Raw genomic sequence first — 12744 nt, 5'->3', positions numbered from 1 at the left:
CTATCTCCTCCTCAGCCCCAGTTCCCAGCCTTCTCCCAGTAACCTTTGGTGCCATGTCCAATCAAGAACCTATCAATCGCTGCCTTAATTACCCAAAGACCTGGCCTCCACGGCTGTATGTGGCAACAAATTCCACAAATTCACCACCCTCTGGCTAAAGAAACTTCTCCTTATAGAACATAGAATAGTACAGAACAATACAGGCCCTTCGGCCCACAATGTTGCCGACCCTTAAACCCTGCCTCCCATATAACCCCCCACCTTAAATTCCTCCATATACCTGTCCATATATCCATATATCTTGGGTAACGATGAGTTTGAGTACAGAGAGGAAATTAAGAACCTGGTGGCATGGTGCAAAGACAATAACCTCTCCCTCAACGTCAGCAAGACGAAGGAATTGGTTGTTGACTTCAGAAGGAGTAGCGGACCGCACAACCCCATTTACATCGGTGGTGCGCAAGTGGAACAGGTCAAAAGCTTTAAGTTCCTCGGGGTCAATATCACAAATGACCTGACTGGGGTCAATATCACAAATGACCTGACTTGGTTCAACCAAGCAGAGTCCACTGCCAAGAAGGCCCACCAGTGCCTTTACTTCCTGAGAAAACTAAAGAAATTTGGCCTGTGCCCTAAAACCCTCACTAATTTTTATAGATGCACTGTAGAAAGCATTCTTCTAGAGTGCATCACAACCTGGTATGGAAGTTGTCCTGTCCAAGACTGGAAGAAACTGCAGAAGATCATGAACACAGCCCAGCACATCACACAAACCAATCTTCCGTCCTTGGACTCACTTTACACTGCACACTGTCAGAGCAGTGCTGCCAGGATAATCAAGGACACGATTCACCCAGCCAACACACTTTTCATCCCTCTTCCCTCCGGGAGAAGTCTCAGGAGCTTGGAGACTCGTATGGCCAGATTTGGGAACAGCTTCTTCCCAACTGAGATAAGACTGCTGAACGGATCCTGACCTGGATCTGGGCCGTACCCTTCAAATATCCGGACCTGCCTCTCAGTTTTTTTGCACTACCTTACTTTCCCTTTTCTATTTTCTATTTATAATTTATAATTTAAATTTTTAATATTTACTATTGATTTGTACTCCAGGGAGCGCAAAGCACAGAATCAAATATCGCTGTGATGATTGTACATTCTAGTATCAATTGTTTGGCGACAATGAAGTATAAAGTATAAAGTCTAGTAGTCTCTTAAACTTCACCGGTGTATCTGCCTCCATGACTGACTCAGGCAGTGCATTCCACGCACCAACCACTCTCTGAGTAAAAAACCTTCCTCTAATATCCCCCTTGAACTCCCCACCCCTTACCTTAAAGCCATGTCCTCTTGTATTGAGCAGTGATGCCCTGGGGAAGAGGCGCTGGCTGTCCAATCTATCTATTCCTCTTATTATCTTGTACACCTTTAGCATGTCTCCTGTCATCCTCCTTCTAGCTCCCTTAATCTCTGATCATAATGCATACTCTCTAAACCAGGCAGCATCCTGGTAAATCTCCTCTGTACCTTTTCCAATGCTTCCACATCCTTCCTATAGCGAGGCAACCAGAACTGGACATAGTACTCCAAGTGTGGCCGAACCAGAGTTTTATACAGCTGCATTATTACCTCGCGACTCAAACTCTATCCCTCGACATATGAAAGCTAACACCCCATAAGCTTTCTTAACTGCCCTATCCACCTGTGAGGCAACTTTCAGGGATCTGTGGACATCCTGTTAGGTTGAAAGGAAAGGTTAAAAGTTTGAGAGGGCCATGGTTTTCAAAGGATATTGGAAACTTGGTTCAGAAAAAGAGAGGGAGCTACAATAATTATAGGCAGCTTGGAGTTAATGAGGTGCTCCAGGAATATAAAGAATGTAAAAAGAATCTTAAGAAAGAAATTAGAAAAGCTAAAAAAAGATACAAGGCTGCTTTGGCTAGTAAGGTGAAAATAAATTCCAAGGATTTCTACAGTTATATTAACAGCAAAAGGATAGTGAGGGATAAAATTGGTCCCTTAGAGAATCAGAGTGGACGGCTATGTGCGGAGCCAAAAGAGATGGGAGAGATTTTGAACAATTTCTTTGCTTCGGTATTCACTAAGGAGAAGGATATTGAATTGTGTAAGGTAAAGGAAACAAGAAGGGTAGTTATGGAAAGTATGACGATTAAAGAAGAGGAAGTACTGGCGCTTTTAAGGAATATAAAAGTGGATAAGTCTCTGGGTCCGGACAAGATATTCCCTAGGACCTTGAGGGAAGTTAGTGCGGAAATAGCAGGGGCTCTGACAGAAATATTTCAAATGTCATTAGAAGTGGGGATGGTGCCGGAGGATTGGCGTTCATGTGGTTCCATTGTTTAAAAAGGCTTCTAAGAGTAAACCTAGCAATTATTGTCCTGTAAGTTTGACGTCAGTGGTGGGTAAATTGATGGAAAGTATTCTTAGAGATGGTATATATAATCGTCTGGATAGACAGGGTCTGATTAGGAACAGTCAACATGGATTTGTGCGTAGAAGGTCACGTTTGACAAATCTTAGTGAATTTTTTGATGAGGTTACTAGGAAAGTTGACGAGGGTAAAGCGGTGGATGTTGTCTATATGGACTTCAGTAAGGCCTTTGACAAGGTTCCACATGGAAGGTTAGTTAGGAAGGTTCGATCGTTAGGCATTAATATCAAAGTAGTGAAATGGATTCAGTAGCTGGCTGGATGGGAGACGCCAGAGAGTAGTGGTGGATAACTATGTGTCAGATTGGAGGAAGGTGTGTAGCAGTGTGCCTCAGGGATTTGTACCGGGTCCAATGTTGTTTGTCATATATATTAATGATCTGGATGATGGGGTGGTAAATTGGATTAGCAAGTATGCAGATGATACTAAGATAGGTGGCGTTGTGGATAATGAAGTAGGTTTTCAAAGCTTGCAGAGAGATTTAGGCCATTTAGAAGAGTGGGCTGAAAGATGGCAGATGGAGTTTAATGCTGAAAAATGTGAGGTGCTACATTTTGGTAGGACTAATCAAAATAGGACATACATGGTAAATGGTAGGGCATTGAAGAATACTGTAGAACAGAGAGATCTAGGAATAATGGTGAATAGTTCCCTGAAGGTGGAATCTCATTTGGATAGGGTGGTGAAGAAAGCTTTTGGTATGCTGGCCTTTATTAATCAGAGCATTGAGTATAGGAGTTGGGATGTAATGCTGAAATTTTATAAGGCATTGGTAAGGCCAAATTTGGAGTTTTGTGTACAGTTCTGGTCACCAAATTATAGGAAAGATGTCAATAAAATTGAGAGAGTACAGATGAGATTTACTAAAATATTGCCTGGGTTTCATCTCCTAAGTTACAGAGAAAGGTTGAACAAGTTAGGTCTTTATTCTTTGGAGTGTAGAAGGTTGAGGGGGGACTTGATAGAGGTATTTAAAATTATGAGGGGGAAAGATAGAGTTGACGTGGATAGGCTTTTTCCATTGAGAGTGGGGGAGATTCAAACAAGAGGACATGAGTTGAGAGTTAAAGGGCAAAAGTTTAGGGGTAACATGAGGGGGAACTTCTTTACTCAGAGAGTGGTAGCTGTGTGGAACGAGCTTCCAGCAGAAGTGGTTGAGGCAGGTTCGATGTTGTCCTTTAAAGTTAAACTGGATAGATATATGGACAGGAAAGGAATGGAGGGTTATGGGCTGAGTGCATGCCGGTGGGACTAGATGAAGGTAAGAGTTCGGCACGGACTAGAAGGGCCGAGATGGCCTGTTTCCGTGCTGTAATTGTTATATGGTTATATGGTACCCCCAGATCCCTCTGCTCCTGCACACTACCAAGTATCCTGCCATTTACTTTGTACTCCACCTTGGAGTTTGTCCTTCCAAAGTGTACCACCTCACACTTCTCCGGGTTGAACTCCAACTGCCACTTCTCAGCCCACTTCTGCATCCTATCAATGTCTCTCTGCAATCTTTGACAATCCTCTACACGATCCACAGCATCACCAACCTTTGTGTCATCTACAAACTTGCCAACCCACCCTTCTACCCCCACATCCAGGTCGTTAATAAAAATCACGAAAAGTAGATGTCCCAGAACTGATCCTTGTGGGACACCACTCATCACAACCCTCCAATCTGAATATACTCCCTCCTCCACAACCCTCTGCTCTCTGTATTGAAAGGGTGCCCTTCTATCCTGAGGCTGTGCCCTCTAGATTCTCCCACTATGGGAAACATCCTTACCACATCTACTCTGTCTAGGCCTTTCAACATTCGAAAGGTTTCAATGAGATCCCCTCTCATCCTTCTGAATTCCAGTGTGTATAGACTCAGAGCCATCAAACGTTCCTTGTATGATAACCCTTTCATTCTTGGAATCAGCCTTGTGAAACTCCTCTGGACCCTCTCCAATGCCAGCACATCTTTTCTAAGATGAGGGGCCCAAAACTGTTCACAATACTCAAGGTGAGGCCTCACCAGTGCCTTATAGAGCCTCAGCATCACATCCTAGCTCTTGAAGTAAATGCTAACATTTGCCTTCCTCACCACTAACTCAGCCCGCAAGTTAACCTTCAGGGTGTTCTGTATCTCAGATTTTTGGATTTTCTCCCCATTTAGAAAATAGTCTGCACATTTATTTTTACTACCAAAGTGTATGACCATGCATGTTCCAACATTGTATTTCATTTGCCACTTTCTTGCCAACCTGTTTCCTCAACACTACCTGCCCCTCCACCAATCTTCGTATCATCTGCAAACTTGGCAACAGAGCCGTCTATTCCATCATCTAAATCAGAAGGCAGCGTCCATTATTAAAGACCTCCAGCACTCAGGGCATGCCCTTTTCTCACTGTTACCATCAGGTGGGAAGTACAGAAGCCTTAAGGCACACACTCAGCGATTCAGGAAGAGCTTCTTCCCCTCTGCCATCTGATTCTTAAATGGACATTGAACCCTTGAACACTACCTCACTTTTTAAGATATATATTATTTCTGTTTTTGCATGATTTTTAATCAATTTGATATATGTATACTGTAATTTATTTATTTACTTTTCTTCTATATATGTACTGCATTGAACTGCTGCTGCTAAGTGAACAAATTTCACGACACATGCTGGTGATAATAAACCTGATTCTGATTCTGTTTGTGTGAAGTTTGGATAGGTACATACATGGATTGTACCCGTATGGTCTTGGTGCAGGTTGATTGGAGTAGGCAATATGGCTTAGCATGGGAAAGATGGGCTGAAAGGCCTGTGTCTGTGCTGTACTTTTCTATGTCTCTACGTCTGTGACAGAGAAAGTCAGGCAGCGCCTCCACTCCCTTAGAGATTTGGCATGTCATCTAAAACCTTTACAAACTTCTGTAGATGCAGCGGACAGTATCTTGACTATTTGTATCACAGCCTGGTATGTAAACAGGAAAATGTACAAAAAGTAGTGGATACTGTCCAGTCCATCACAGGAAAAGCCCTCCCCACCAATGAACACACCTACAAGGAGTACTGCCACAAGAAAGCAGCATCCATGGAAAGGGTCTCCCACCATCCAGACCATGGTCTCTTCTTGCTGCTCCTATTGGGAAGGATGTAGGTCCCACACCACCAGGTTCAGAAACAACCTGGACCAGTGTGGATAATTCACCTACCTCATCATGAAGTTATTCCACAATCAATGGACTCACTTTCACAGACATCCCACCTGTCTCGGAAGTCTCCAACATATTAATAGTGGCTCCCTGATGCCCGCAAATTAAATACAGTATCCTTGAAATCAATTTTTTTGACAGCGAGAGAGAGAGAGAGAGAGAGAGCGTGAGAGAGAGAGAGAGAGAGAGACAGCGAGAGATCGTGAGAGAGAGCGAGAGAGTGCGAGAGAGAGGGCCTTGGGAGGGTGTTTCAAGAAAAGAAAATATAAAACGTACCTCACCCCAGACTACCCTAAAGTGTACCTCTGCCTAATAGGGGTCAAAAATAATGACAGTGTTGCTCGCTGCACTGTTTGCAACAGTGACTTTTCTATTGCCCATGGTGGGTTAAGACTGTAAAAGACATGTTGAGATGAGTTTAACAGGTGTCATTCGTTCATTAGCATAGCTAACGTTATTTAAACTAGCTGGCTAGCTGCTGAGGAGCTACTCTATTGCAGACATCCCACCTCTTCCGGAAGTTCCGGGAGTCTCCTGCAAATTGATGGTGTTACCTCCCTGAAATGAGTTTTTTGCGGGGCGGGATGTCTGTTTTCAATGACTCTACAACTCATGTTCTCAATATTATTGATTTATTGTATTTGCACAGTTTGGCTACTTTTGCATTTTGTCTGTTTTTTGTGTAGTCTTTGATTGTCAATCTTTCTATGTTTGATTCTGTTGATTTCTTTGTTCTACTGTGAATACCTGCAATAAAATCATGTGATTCTGGTGACACAGTCTTACTGTGATAATAAATTGACTTCGGTCAGGGAGAACGCGCCGCATGGTGGTCAGCTGACCCTATCCGCGTGGGAGCGTACGTCGTTACGTCAGGTAGGCGGCCGGCGGCCGTGCGGAACATGTGGGGAATGTCCTTGCTGCTACTGGCGACTGCAGCAGTCAGCGTGGCGGTGTCCGGCGGGTCTGCGGGCCGGGGCCGGGGCCGGGGCCGGGCGGGAGGTGAGTGGCAGCAGCGGCGTAGACCAGCTCCCCGCTCCCGCTCACTTACGGTTGATAATCCGAGCCCGGCCCGGCCCCTCCCCTCCGCCGCCGCATCCTATTGGCTGCCCGCGCAGTAGTCCTGCAGACCGTGACCTTGGTGCTGCTCCGTATCAGAGGATGTTGCGGCGAGGACAGGGGACCAGCTTCTTCTCGATTTGCCGTTTTATCAACCCTGTTTTCAGGAAAACTCTGCATTTAACGGGAAGAAACTCGTGAATTTGTGAAACTGGATAATTTGCCTTCGCTATCCAGTAACTGCAAACCAGAGCTCCCTGGTACGGAGCTCAGAGTTGTTTTCAGTTTCCCAGCTTCGGCATTAATACATCGGGTTGCTGATCGCTGCCGTACTTCAGTTTGCAACTCAAGCAAAGTCTGTTTGCCCTCCGGCGCCCAGGAGTGGGCGGAGTGGCCCCGGGGACTTGTCGCACCTTGCGGGCTTCGCAAAGGATCAGCATTCACAAATTGCATGTTGAAAGAATGAAGCTGAAATGGCTATTGATGGAAGAAGAGCGATGGGGGTGGTGCTGTGCTAGACTCGAGGGGAATATGTTCTAAGACCACAAGACAAGTAGAATCTAGAACAGTACAGGCCCTTTGGCCCACAATGTTGTGCCGACCCTCAAACCCTGCCTCCCATATAAGCCCCCACCTTAAATTCCTTCATATACCTGTCTAGTAATCTCTTAAATTTTACTAGTGTATCTGCCTCCACCACTGACTCAGGCAGTGCATTCTACACACCAACCACTCTCTGAGTAAAAAACCTTCCTCTAATATCCCCCTTGAAATTCCCCACCCCTTACCTTGAAGCCATGTCCTCTTGTATTGAGCAGTGGTGCCCTGGGGAAGAGGCGCTGGCTGTCCACTCTATCTATTCCTCTTAATTAAAAGTACATTAAGCCATTTGGCCCATTGCATCTCTGCTGCAATTTGATGGTGTTTGATTTTTTTTCAACCCCATTCTCCTGACTTCACCCTGTAACCTTTGCCACACTTCCCAGTCAAGAACCTATCAACTTCCACTTTGGATATATGTAATGACTTGGCCTTCACAGCCGTCTGTGGCAATGAATTCTATGATTTACCACCTTCTGGCTAAAGAAATAACTCCTCGTCTCTATTCTAAAAGGATACCTTCCTATTCTGAGGCTGTGCCTTCTGCTTTTTTAATTACTTAATTCACAAATTACTATTATGCTGCTGTGAATTTTATTTCTCCTTTTACTTATAGAATGCAGTGAGGATGAACTCCTGTGTTTGAATGGACGCTGTGTTTCTCTGCTGATGCTGTGTAATGGAAGAGACGACTGTGATGACTGGAGTGATGAGCAAAATTGTACTATATCAGAATGTGGACATTATGAGTTCCAGTGCAATAATTCCTCAATCTGTATCTCCAAGTACTTGCTGTGTGACGGTCACCAGGATTGTCCTTCAGGGGATGATGAATCTGATGATCTCTGCAAGGACACAGCAGTGCAGCTTGGAAACTGTGGGGAGTTTGAGTTACAGTGTAATACTGGACAGTGTATAGGGCTTCAGTCAGTTTGTGACAACTTTCCTGATTGCACCGATGGTACTGATGAGGCAAACTGCGGTAAGTGTACAGAAACTTCAATGTATTTTCTGTTTGTATTGAACTTGTACCACAAAAAAGTCATTCATCTTGGCAGATATGCTGCTACTTATGTTACACACTTGTCCTTCCCCTGCCTGAAGAGATCTGAAGCCTAAGATCTTTATAGGAGAATCTCCAAAAGAAATTTCCTTAGATCTGTGTTGGATAAATGGAGTGCTGGTCCACTTTACAAATCCACTTTTGCTCTCTAATCATGTTTCTCAGTCTGCTCAGTTACAAAATTATACATTTTAAAACATTCCTCACAACAAATGTTAGTTCAACAGTGCTATAATTTCCTTGCTGCATATAATTTTAAAAAGGTTAAACTGAATTTCAGTGTGGCTCACTGAAGTTTTCCGTATTAGAAATGTTAGAACACAGGTCCAAAGAGATTTAGGATGCTATATATTCAGATCAAATGTAGCAGTTATTAGTAGTTTAATTTTAAAAAACTTGCAATTGGGGTCTACAATAGAAGACCAGAATTTAAAGGGAGTGTGGTTTGCTATAGCTATTCAAAATGCTAATGAAACATTAACAGATGTAAGAAAACTGCACCACAATTTGCAGGGCATTATTGTTTGTCCTTTTGGTATCCTTTTTGAAGGCACTTCCAGGGAAGGTATTTAAGGCTACACTAGACCGGATAAATCCGTAACTGAAGCTTTTTCTCTCCGTTTTGACACTCCGTCCACAATGAAACAGCGTTTTCCTCCCCGAAAACGGAGATTTTCTAAAACTCCCTCCAGAGTGTAAATTTGAAAACGCCGATTGTGTAGAGCAGTGTAGACGGGTAAACGGATATTTTTAAAAGCGCTGTCATGATGTGCCGGAACAGATGGTGGCTGCGTGGCATTTCATTGTTTTCTTGAATGCAACCCCCCCCCCCCGTGCAACCTAACAATTTCAGAACAGACGGCAACGAGACTGAAGCTTGAAGAGTTAGAAATGTACTCACTAAATATCTTGACCCATAGCTTATTGAATAAATAAGTATACTCACTTTGCCCTGTTTTCTGTCCTTGCTTGTATGAAGGTGGTTTACCTATTTATGCAAGTACTTCACTGACAATAGATGTGGCCAGGCAGCATCTATGGACAAGGATACAGTCAATGTTTCAGTCTGAGACCCTTTGGCAGTCCTGCCGAAGGCTGTCTGCCTGAAACATCGAATGTTTACTTTTTTCCATAGATGCTGCCTGGCCTGCTGAGTTCCTCCAGCATTTTGTGTGTGTGTTGCTTGATCCTGGGCTGTTCTGTTTTATGTTCTACATTTTAACTTTACTGTTGTCTGCACAATCCCTGCTTTACCTTGTAAAGAGTAGTAAAGTACATTCTGGCTGGTTAGTGGTTTGGATATAATGAAAGATTCAATGGGCGGGGAGGCTTAAAAGTTCAGACCCAAAGTTTGCAAGAGATGATCTTTATGTGGATTTGAAACTTCCCTGAACTCCAGCTAGTGTCACCTGGCTTCAGCTTGTTGAAATTGTAGTTAGGCCTCAAGAGCAAAACCAGATTGGTTTTATATTAGTATTGCAATCTTCGGGGTGCATTTTAATGTAACTCTTGATGCTTTTTTTTCTCTTTTTGGCAGATCGGAATGAGTGTTTGGAAGAAAATGGCAAGTGTTCTGATTATTGCTGGGACCTTCCTTTGGGTTATGAATGTGCTTGTCCATCTGGATTGGAGCTGATAAATCACTTCACCTGTGTAGGTGAGTTTACGCAAGCAGATTTAAAAGTAATACAGCGGATTCTAGTTACATTCAGCCATCAGTTAATGGGGGCATCCACTTACTTGGAACAAGTCTGGGGGAAAAAAAACTAATTGAGAAAACAGCTGGGATACCCTTCGTTTATTTGGGACACTATGCCGCCTAACTGGGACAGAAGACTGTTGCCAAATAGTTTCTAACTAGGGTCAGCCAGGTGCACTTGTGTGGCCATTAGACACTACACAGTGCTTAGATCGAACAGTTTAAATAGCACCAGTTCCGTATGTGTGTTCAAAAAGCAGTGGATTTTTGTCACTAATAGTTGGCGAGGAGTAAGCATTAAGACAATTCAGAACTGCTTTGCTCACTGTGACTTCAAGCTTTCAGGCTTGGAGGTGCCAGAAACTGTTAAGTTTGGTGTGGGCGTACACTAGAACATTTTATATCCTGGTATGGACCACGTGCCAGAATCATAATCGCAGATTCAAACTTGATCTCCAGGCTTCAGGACTGGTGGACTTTTTGCAATCTTGTAGTGACACTTTTTCTGTTTTTCTTTCCCTTTCACTTCAGCCCATTTGACCGTGTGTACTCCTTTAGGTGATTGTAGGTTTTCATGCACTGGAAGGTTGGTGCATGCATGTTGACCTGTCAGCTTTTGGGCTGGTGAAAAGCCATTCAGCAGTGACATTCTTCTGTAAGCCATCAGACTTCTGTGGAAATTCTTGTTCATCTTGCGCTTTCTTCACTCATTCTTCACCCTTCATTACCTCCCAATCTGAGGCCATTAGATTTTGGGTGATGTGAGCTTGAAGTTGTATGTTGGAACCCTCCAATCACTGGCAAAGGACGCAAACTCACACCTCGGAAACTGTGGACCGTTGTCTGATACCACTTCACATACAGCCCCATGCCTCACAGCTTTCAGGAGGTAATGACTGCTTTGCTGGATGTTGACTGCAGCATTGCAACCTCTGGATAATTGGAGAAGTAGTCTGTTACAACAATCTGATTCTTCCCATTACATTCAAAGAAATTCACTGCAACTTCCATGTACGGGGTGTGGCACAAGTGGTTCTGCTTACTGCTTTGATCTGTAGGTAAGATGTATTTCACATGAAGCAGTGGTCTGGTTGATGTCTTGGTTTATCCTTGGCTAGTACATCATTTCATGAGTTCTATGTTTACATTTTTCCTCACCAAGATGCCATTCATATATCTTCAGGAGCATTTTCTTGCCATGTGACACTGGAATCACAAACCTGTTGCCTTTGAAGACACACATCAAAGTTGCTGGTGAATGCAGCAGGCCAGGCAGCATCTGTAGGAAGAGGTGCAGTCGACGTTTCAGGCTGAGACCCTTCGTCAGGACTAACTGAAGGAAGAGTGAGTAAGGGATTTGAGAGGGGGAGGGGGAGATCCAAAATGATAGGAGAAGACAGGAGGGGGAGGGATGGAGCCAAGAGCTGGACAGGTGATAGGCAAAAGGGGATACGAGAGGATCATGGGACAGGAGGTCCGGGAAGAAAGACCGGGGGGGGGGGACCCAGAGGATGGGCAAGGGGTATATTCAGAGGGACAGAGGGAGAAAAAGGAGAGTGAGAGAAAGAATATGTGCATAAAAATAAGTAACAGATGGGGTACGAGGGGGAGGTGGGGCCTTAGCGGAAGTTAGAGAAGTCGATGTTCATGCCATCAGGTTGGAGGCTACCCAGACGGAATATAAGGTGTTGTTCCTCCAACCTGAGTGTGGCTTCATCTTTACAGTAGAGGAGGCCGTGGATAGACATGTCAGAATGGGAATGGGATATGGAATTAAAATGTGTGGCCACTGGGAGATCCTGCTTTCTCTGGCGGACAGAGTGTAGATGTTCAGCAAAGCGGTCTCCCAGTCTGCGTTGGGTCTCGCCAATATATAAAAGGCCACATCGGGAGCACTGGACGCAGTATATCATATACTGTCCGCCAGAGAAAGCAGGATCTCCCAGTGGCCACACATTTTAATTCTACATCCCATTCCCATTCTGACATGTCTATCCACGGCCTCCCCCTCCCCCTCCAACTTTCAAATCCCTTACTCATTCTTCCTTCAGTTAGTCCTGATGAAGGGTCTCGGCCTGAAACGTCGACTGCACCTCTTCCTACAGATGCTGCCTGGCCTGCTGCGTTTACCAGCAACTTTGATGTGTGTTGCTTGAATTTCCAGCATCTGCAGAATTCCTGTTGTTTGCCTTTGAAGACTGTATTTTCCGCTACTGATAGTTAAGCTCTGCATGTGCAATAATCCCAAATGCATGTTGGACAGTCGTTCTTATTTGCTGGCCGTCCTTTCTGTGTGGTATCTTTGTGTACTTCCATTGTTTCATCTGTCTCTGTGGCTTTCCTAATCTTCTCTGTTCTATCAGGAGATACTGGATTGGATTTGACAGTCATATCAACGTAGACCTGTATATCTGCGTTAATCACATTCATGAGGTGAAGGGTGTCAGACTGAAATGTTGACTGATACTTATTTCCATAGATGCTGCCTGATCTGCAGCGTTCCTCATTCGCAGTTACTGGAACAACCTGTTTTGTTTTACCAGCACCGGCAGTCTAGAGAACTCACAAAGACTTCCTCCATTTCCTCATCAACTGTGCATCTTTCTCTTGGTGGCGCTAGCTTTGCAGGACTTCACAAAATGATTCTTCCCACAGTTATTGCAGCACTTTCCATTTCTTCCTACCTC

General features: G+C 44.2%; 1 protein-coding gene across 1 annotated transcript in view; it reads left to right on the top strand.

Moving 5' to 3' along the window:
• Positions 1 to 12744, top strand: part of LOC140188270 (low-density lipoprotein receptor-like) — a 134317-nt gene that overhangs the window by 38418 nt on the left and 83155 nt on the right. Inside the window, exons 2-4 of the mRNA XM_072244363.1 lie at positions 6449 to 6638; positions 7912 to 8277; positions 9896 to 10015. Coding sequence (XP_072100464.1) covers positions 6449 to 6638; positions 7912 to 8277; positions 9896 to 10015 — 676 coding nt within the window. The remainder of the gene's footprint in view (positions 1 to 6448; positions 6639 to 7911; positions 8278 to 9895; positions 10016 to 12744) is intronic.

The sequence above is a fragment of the Mobula birostris genome, chromosome 26, assembly GCF_030028105.1.
Source record: "Mobula birostris isolate sMobBir1 chromosome 26, sMobBir1.hap1, whole genome shotgun sequence".
Classification (NCBI taxonomy): domain Eukaryota; kingdom Metazoa; phylum Chordata; class Chondrichthyes; order Myliobatiformes; family Myliobatidae; genus Mobula; species Mobula birostris.
The sequence above is the reverse complement of the archived record's forward strand: the minus strand, read 5'-3'. Positions and strand labels throughout refer to the sequence as shown.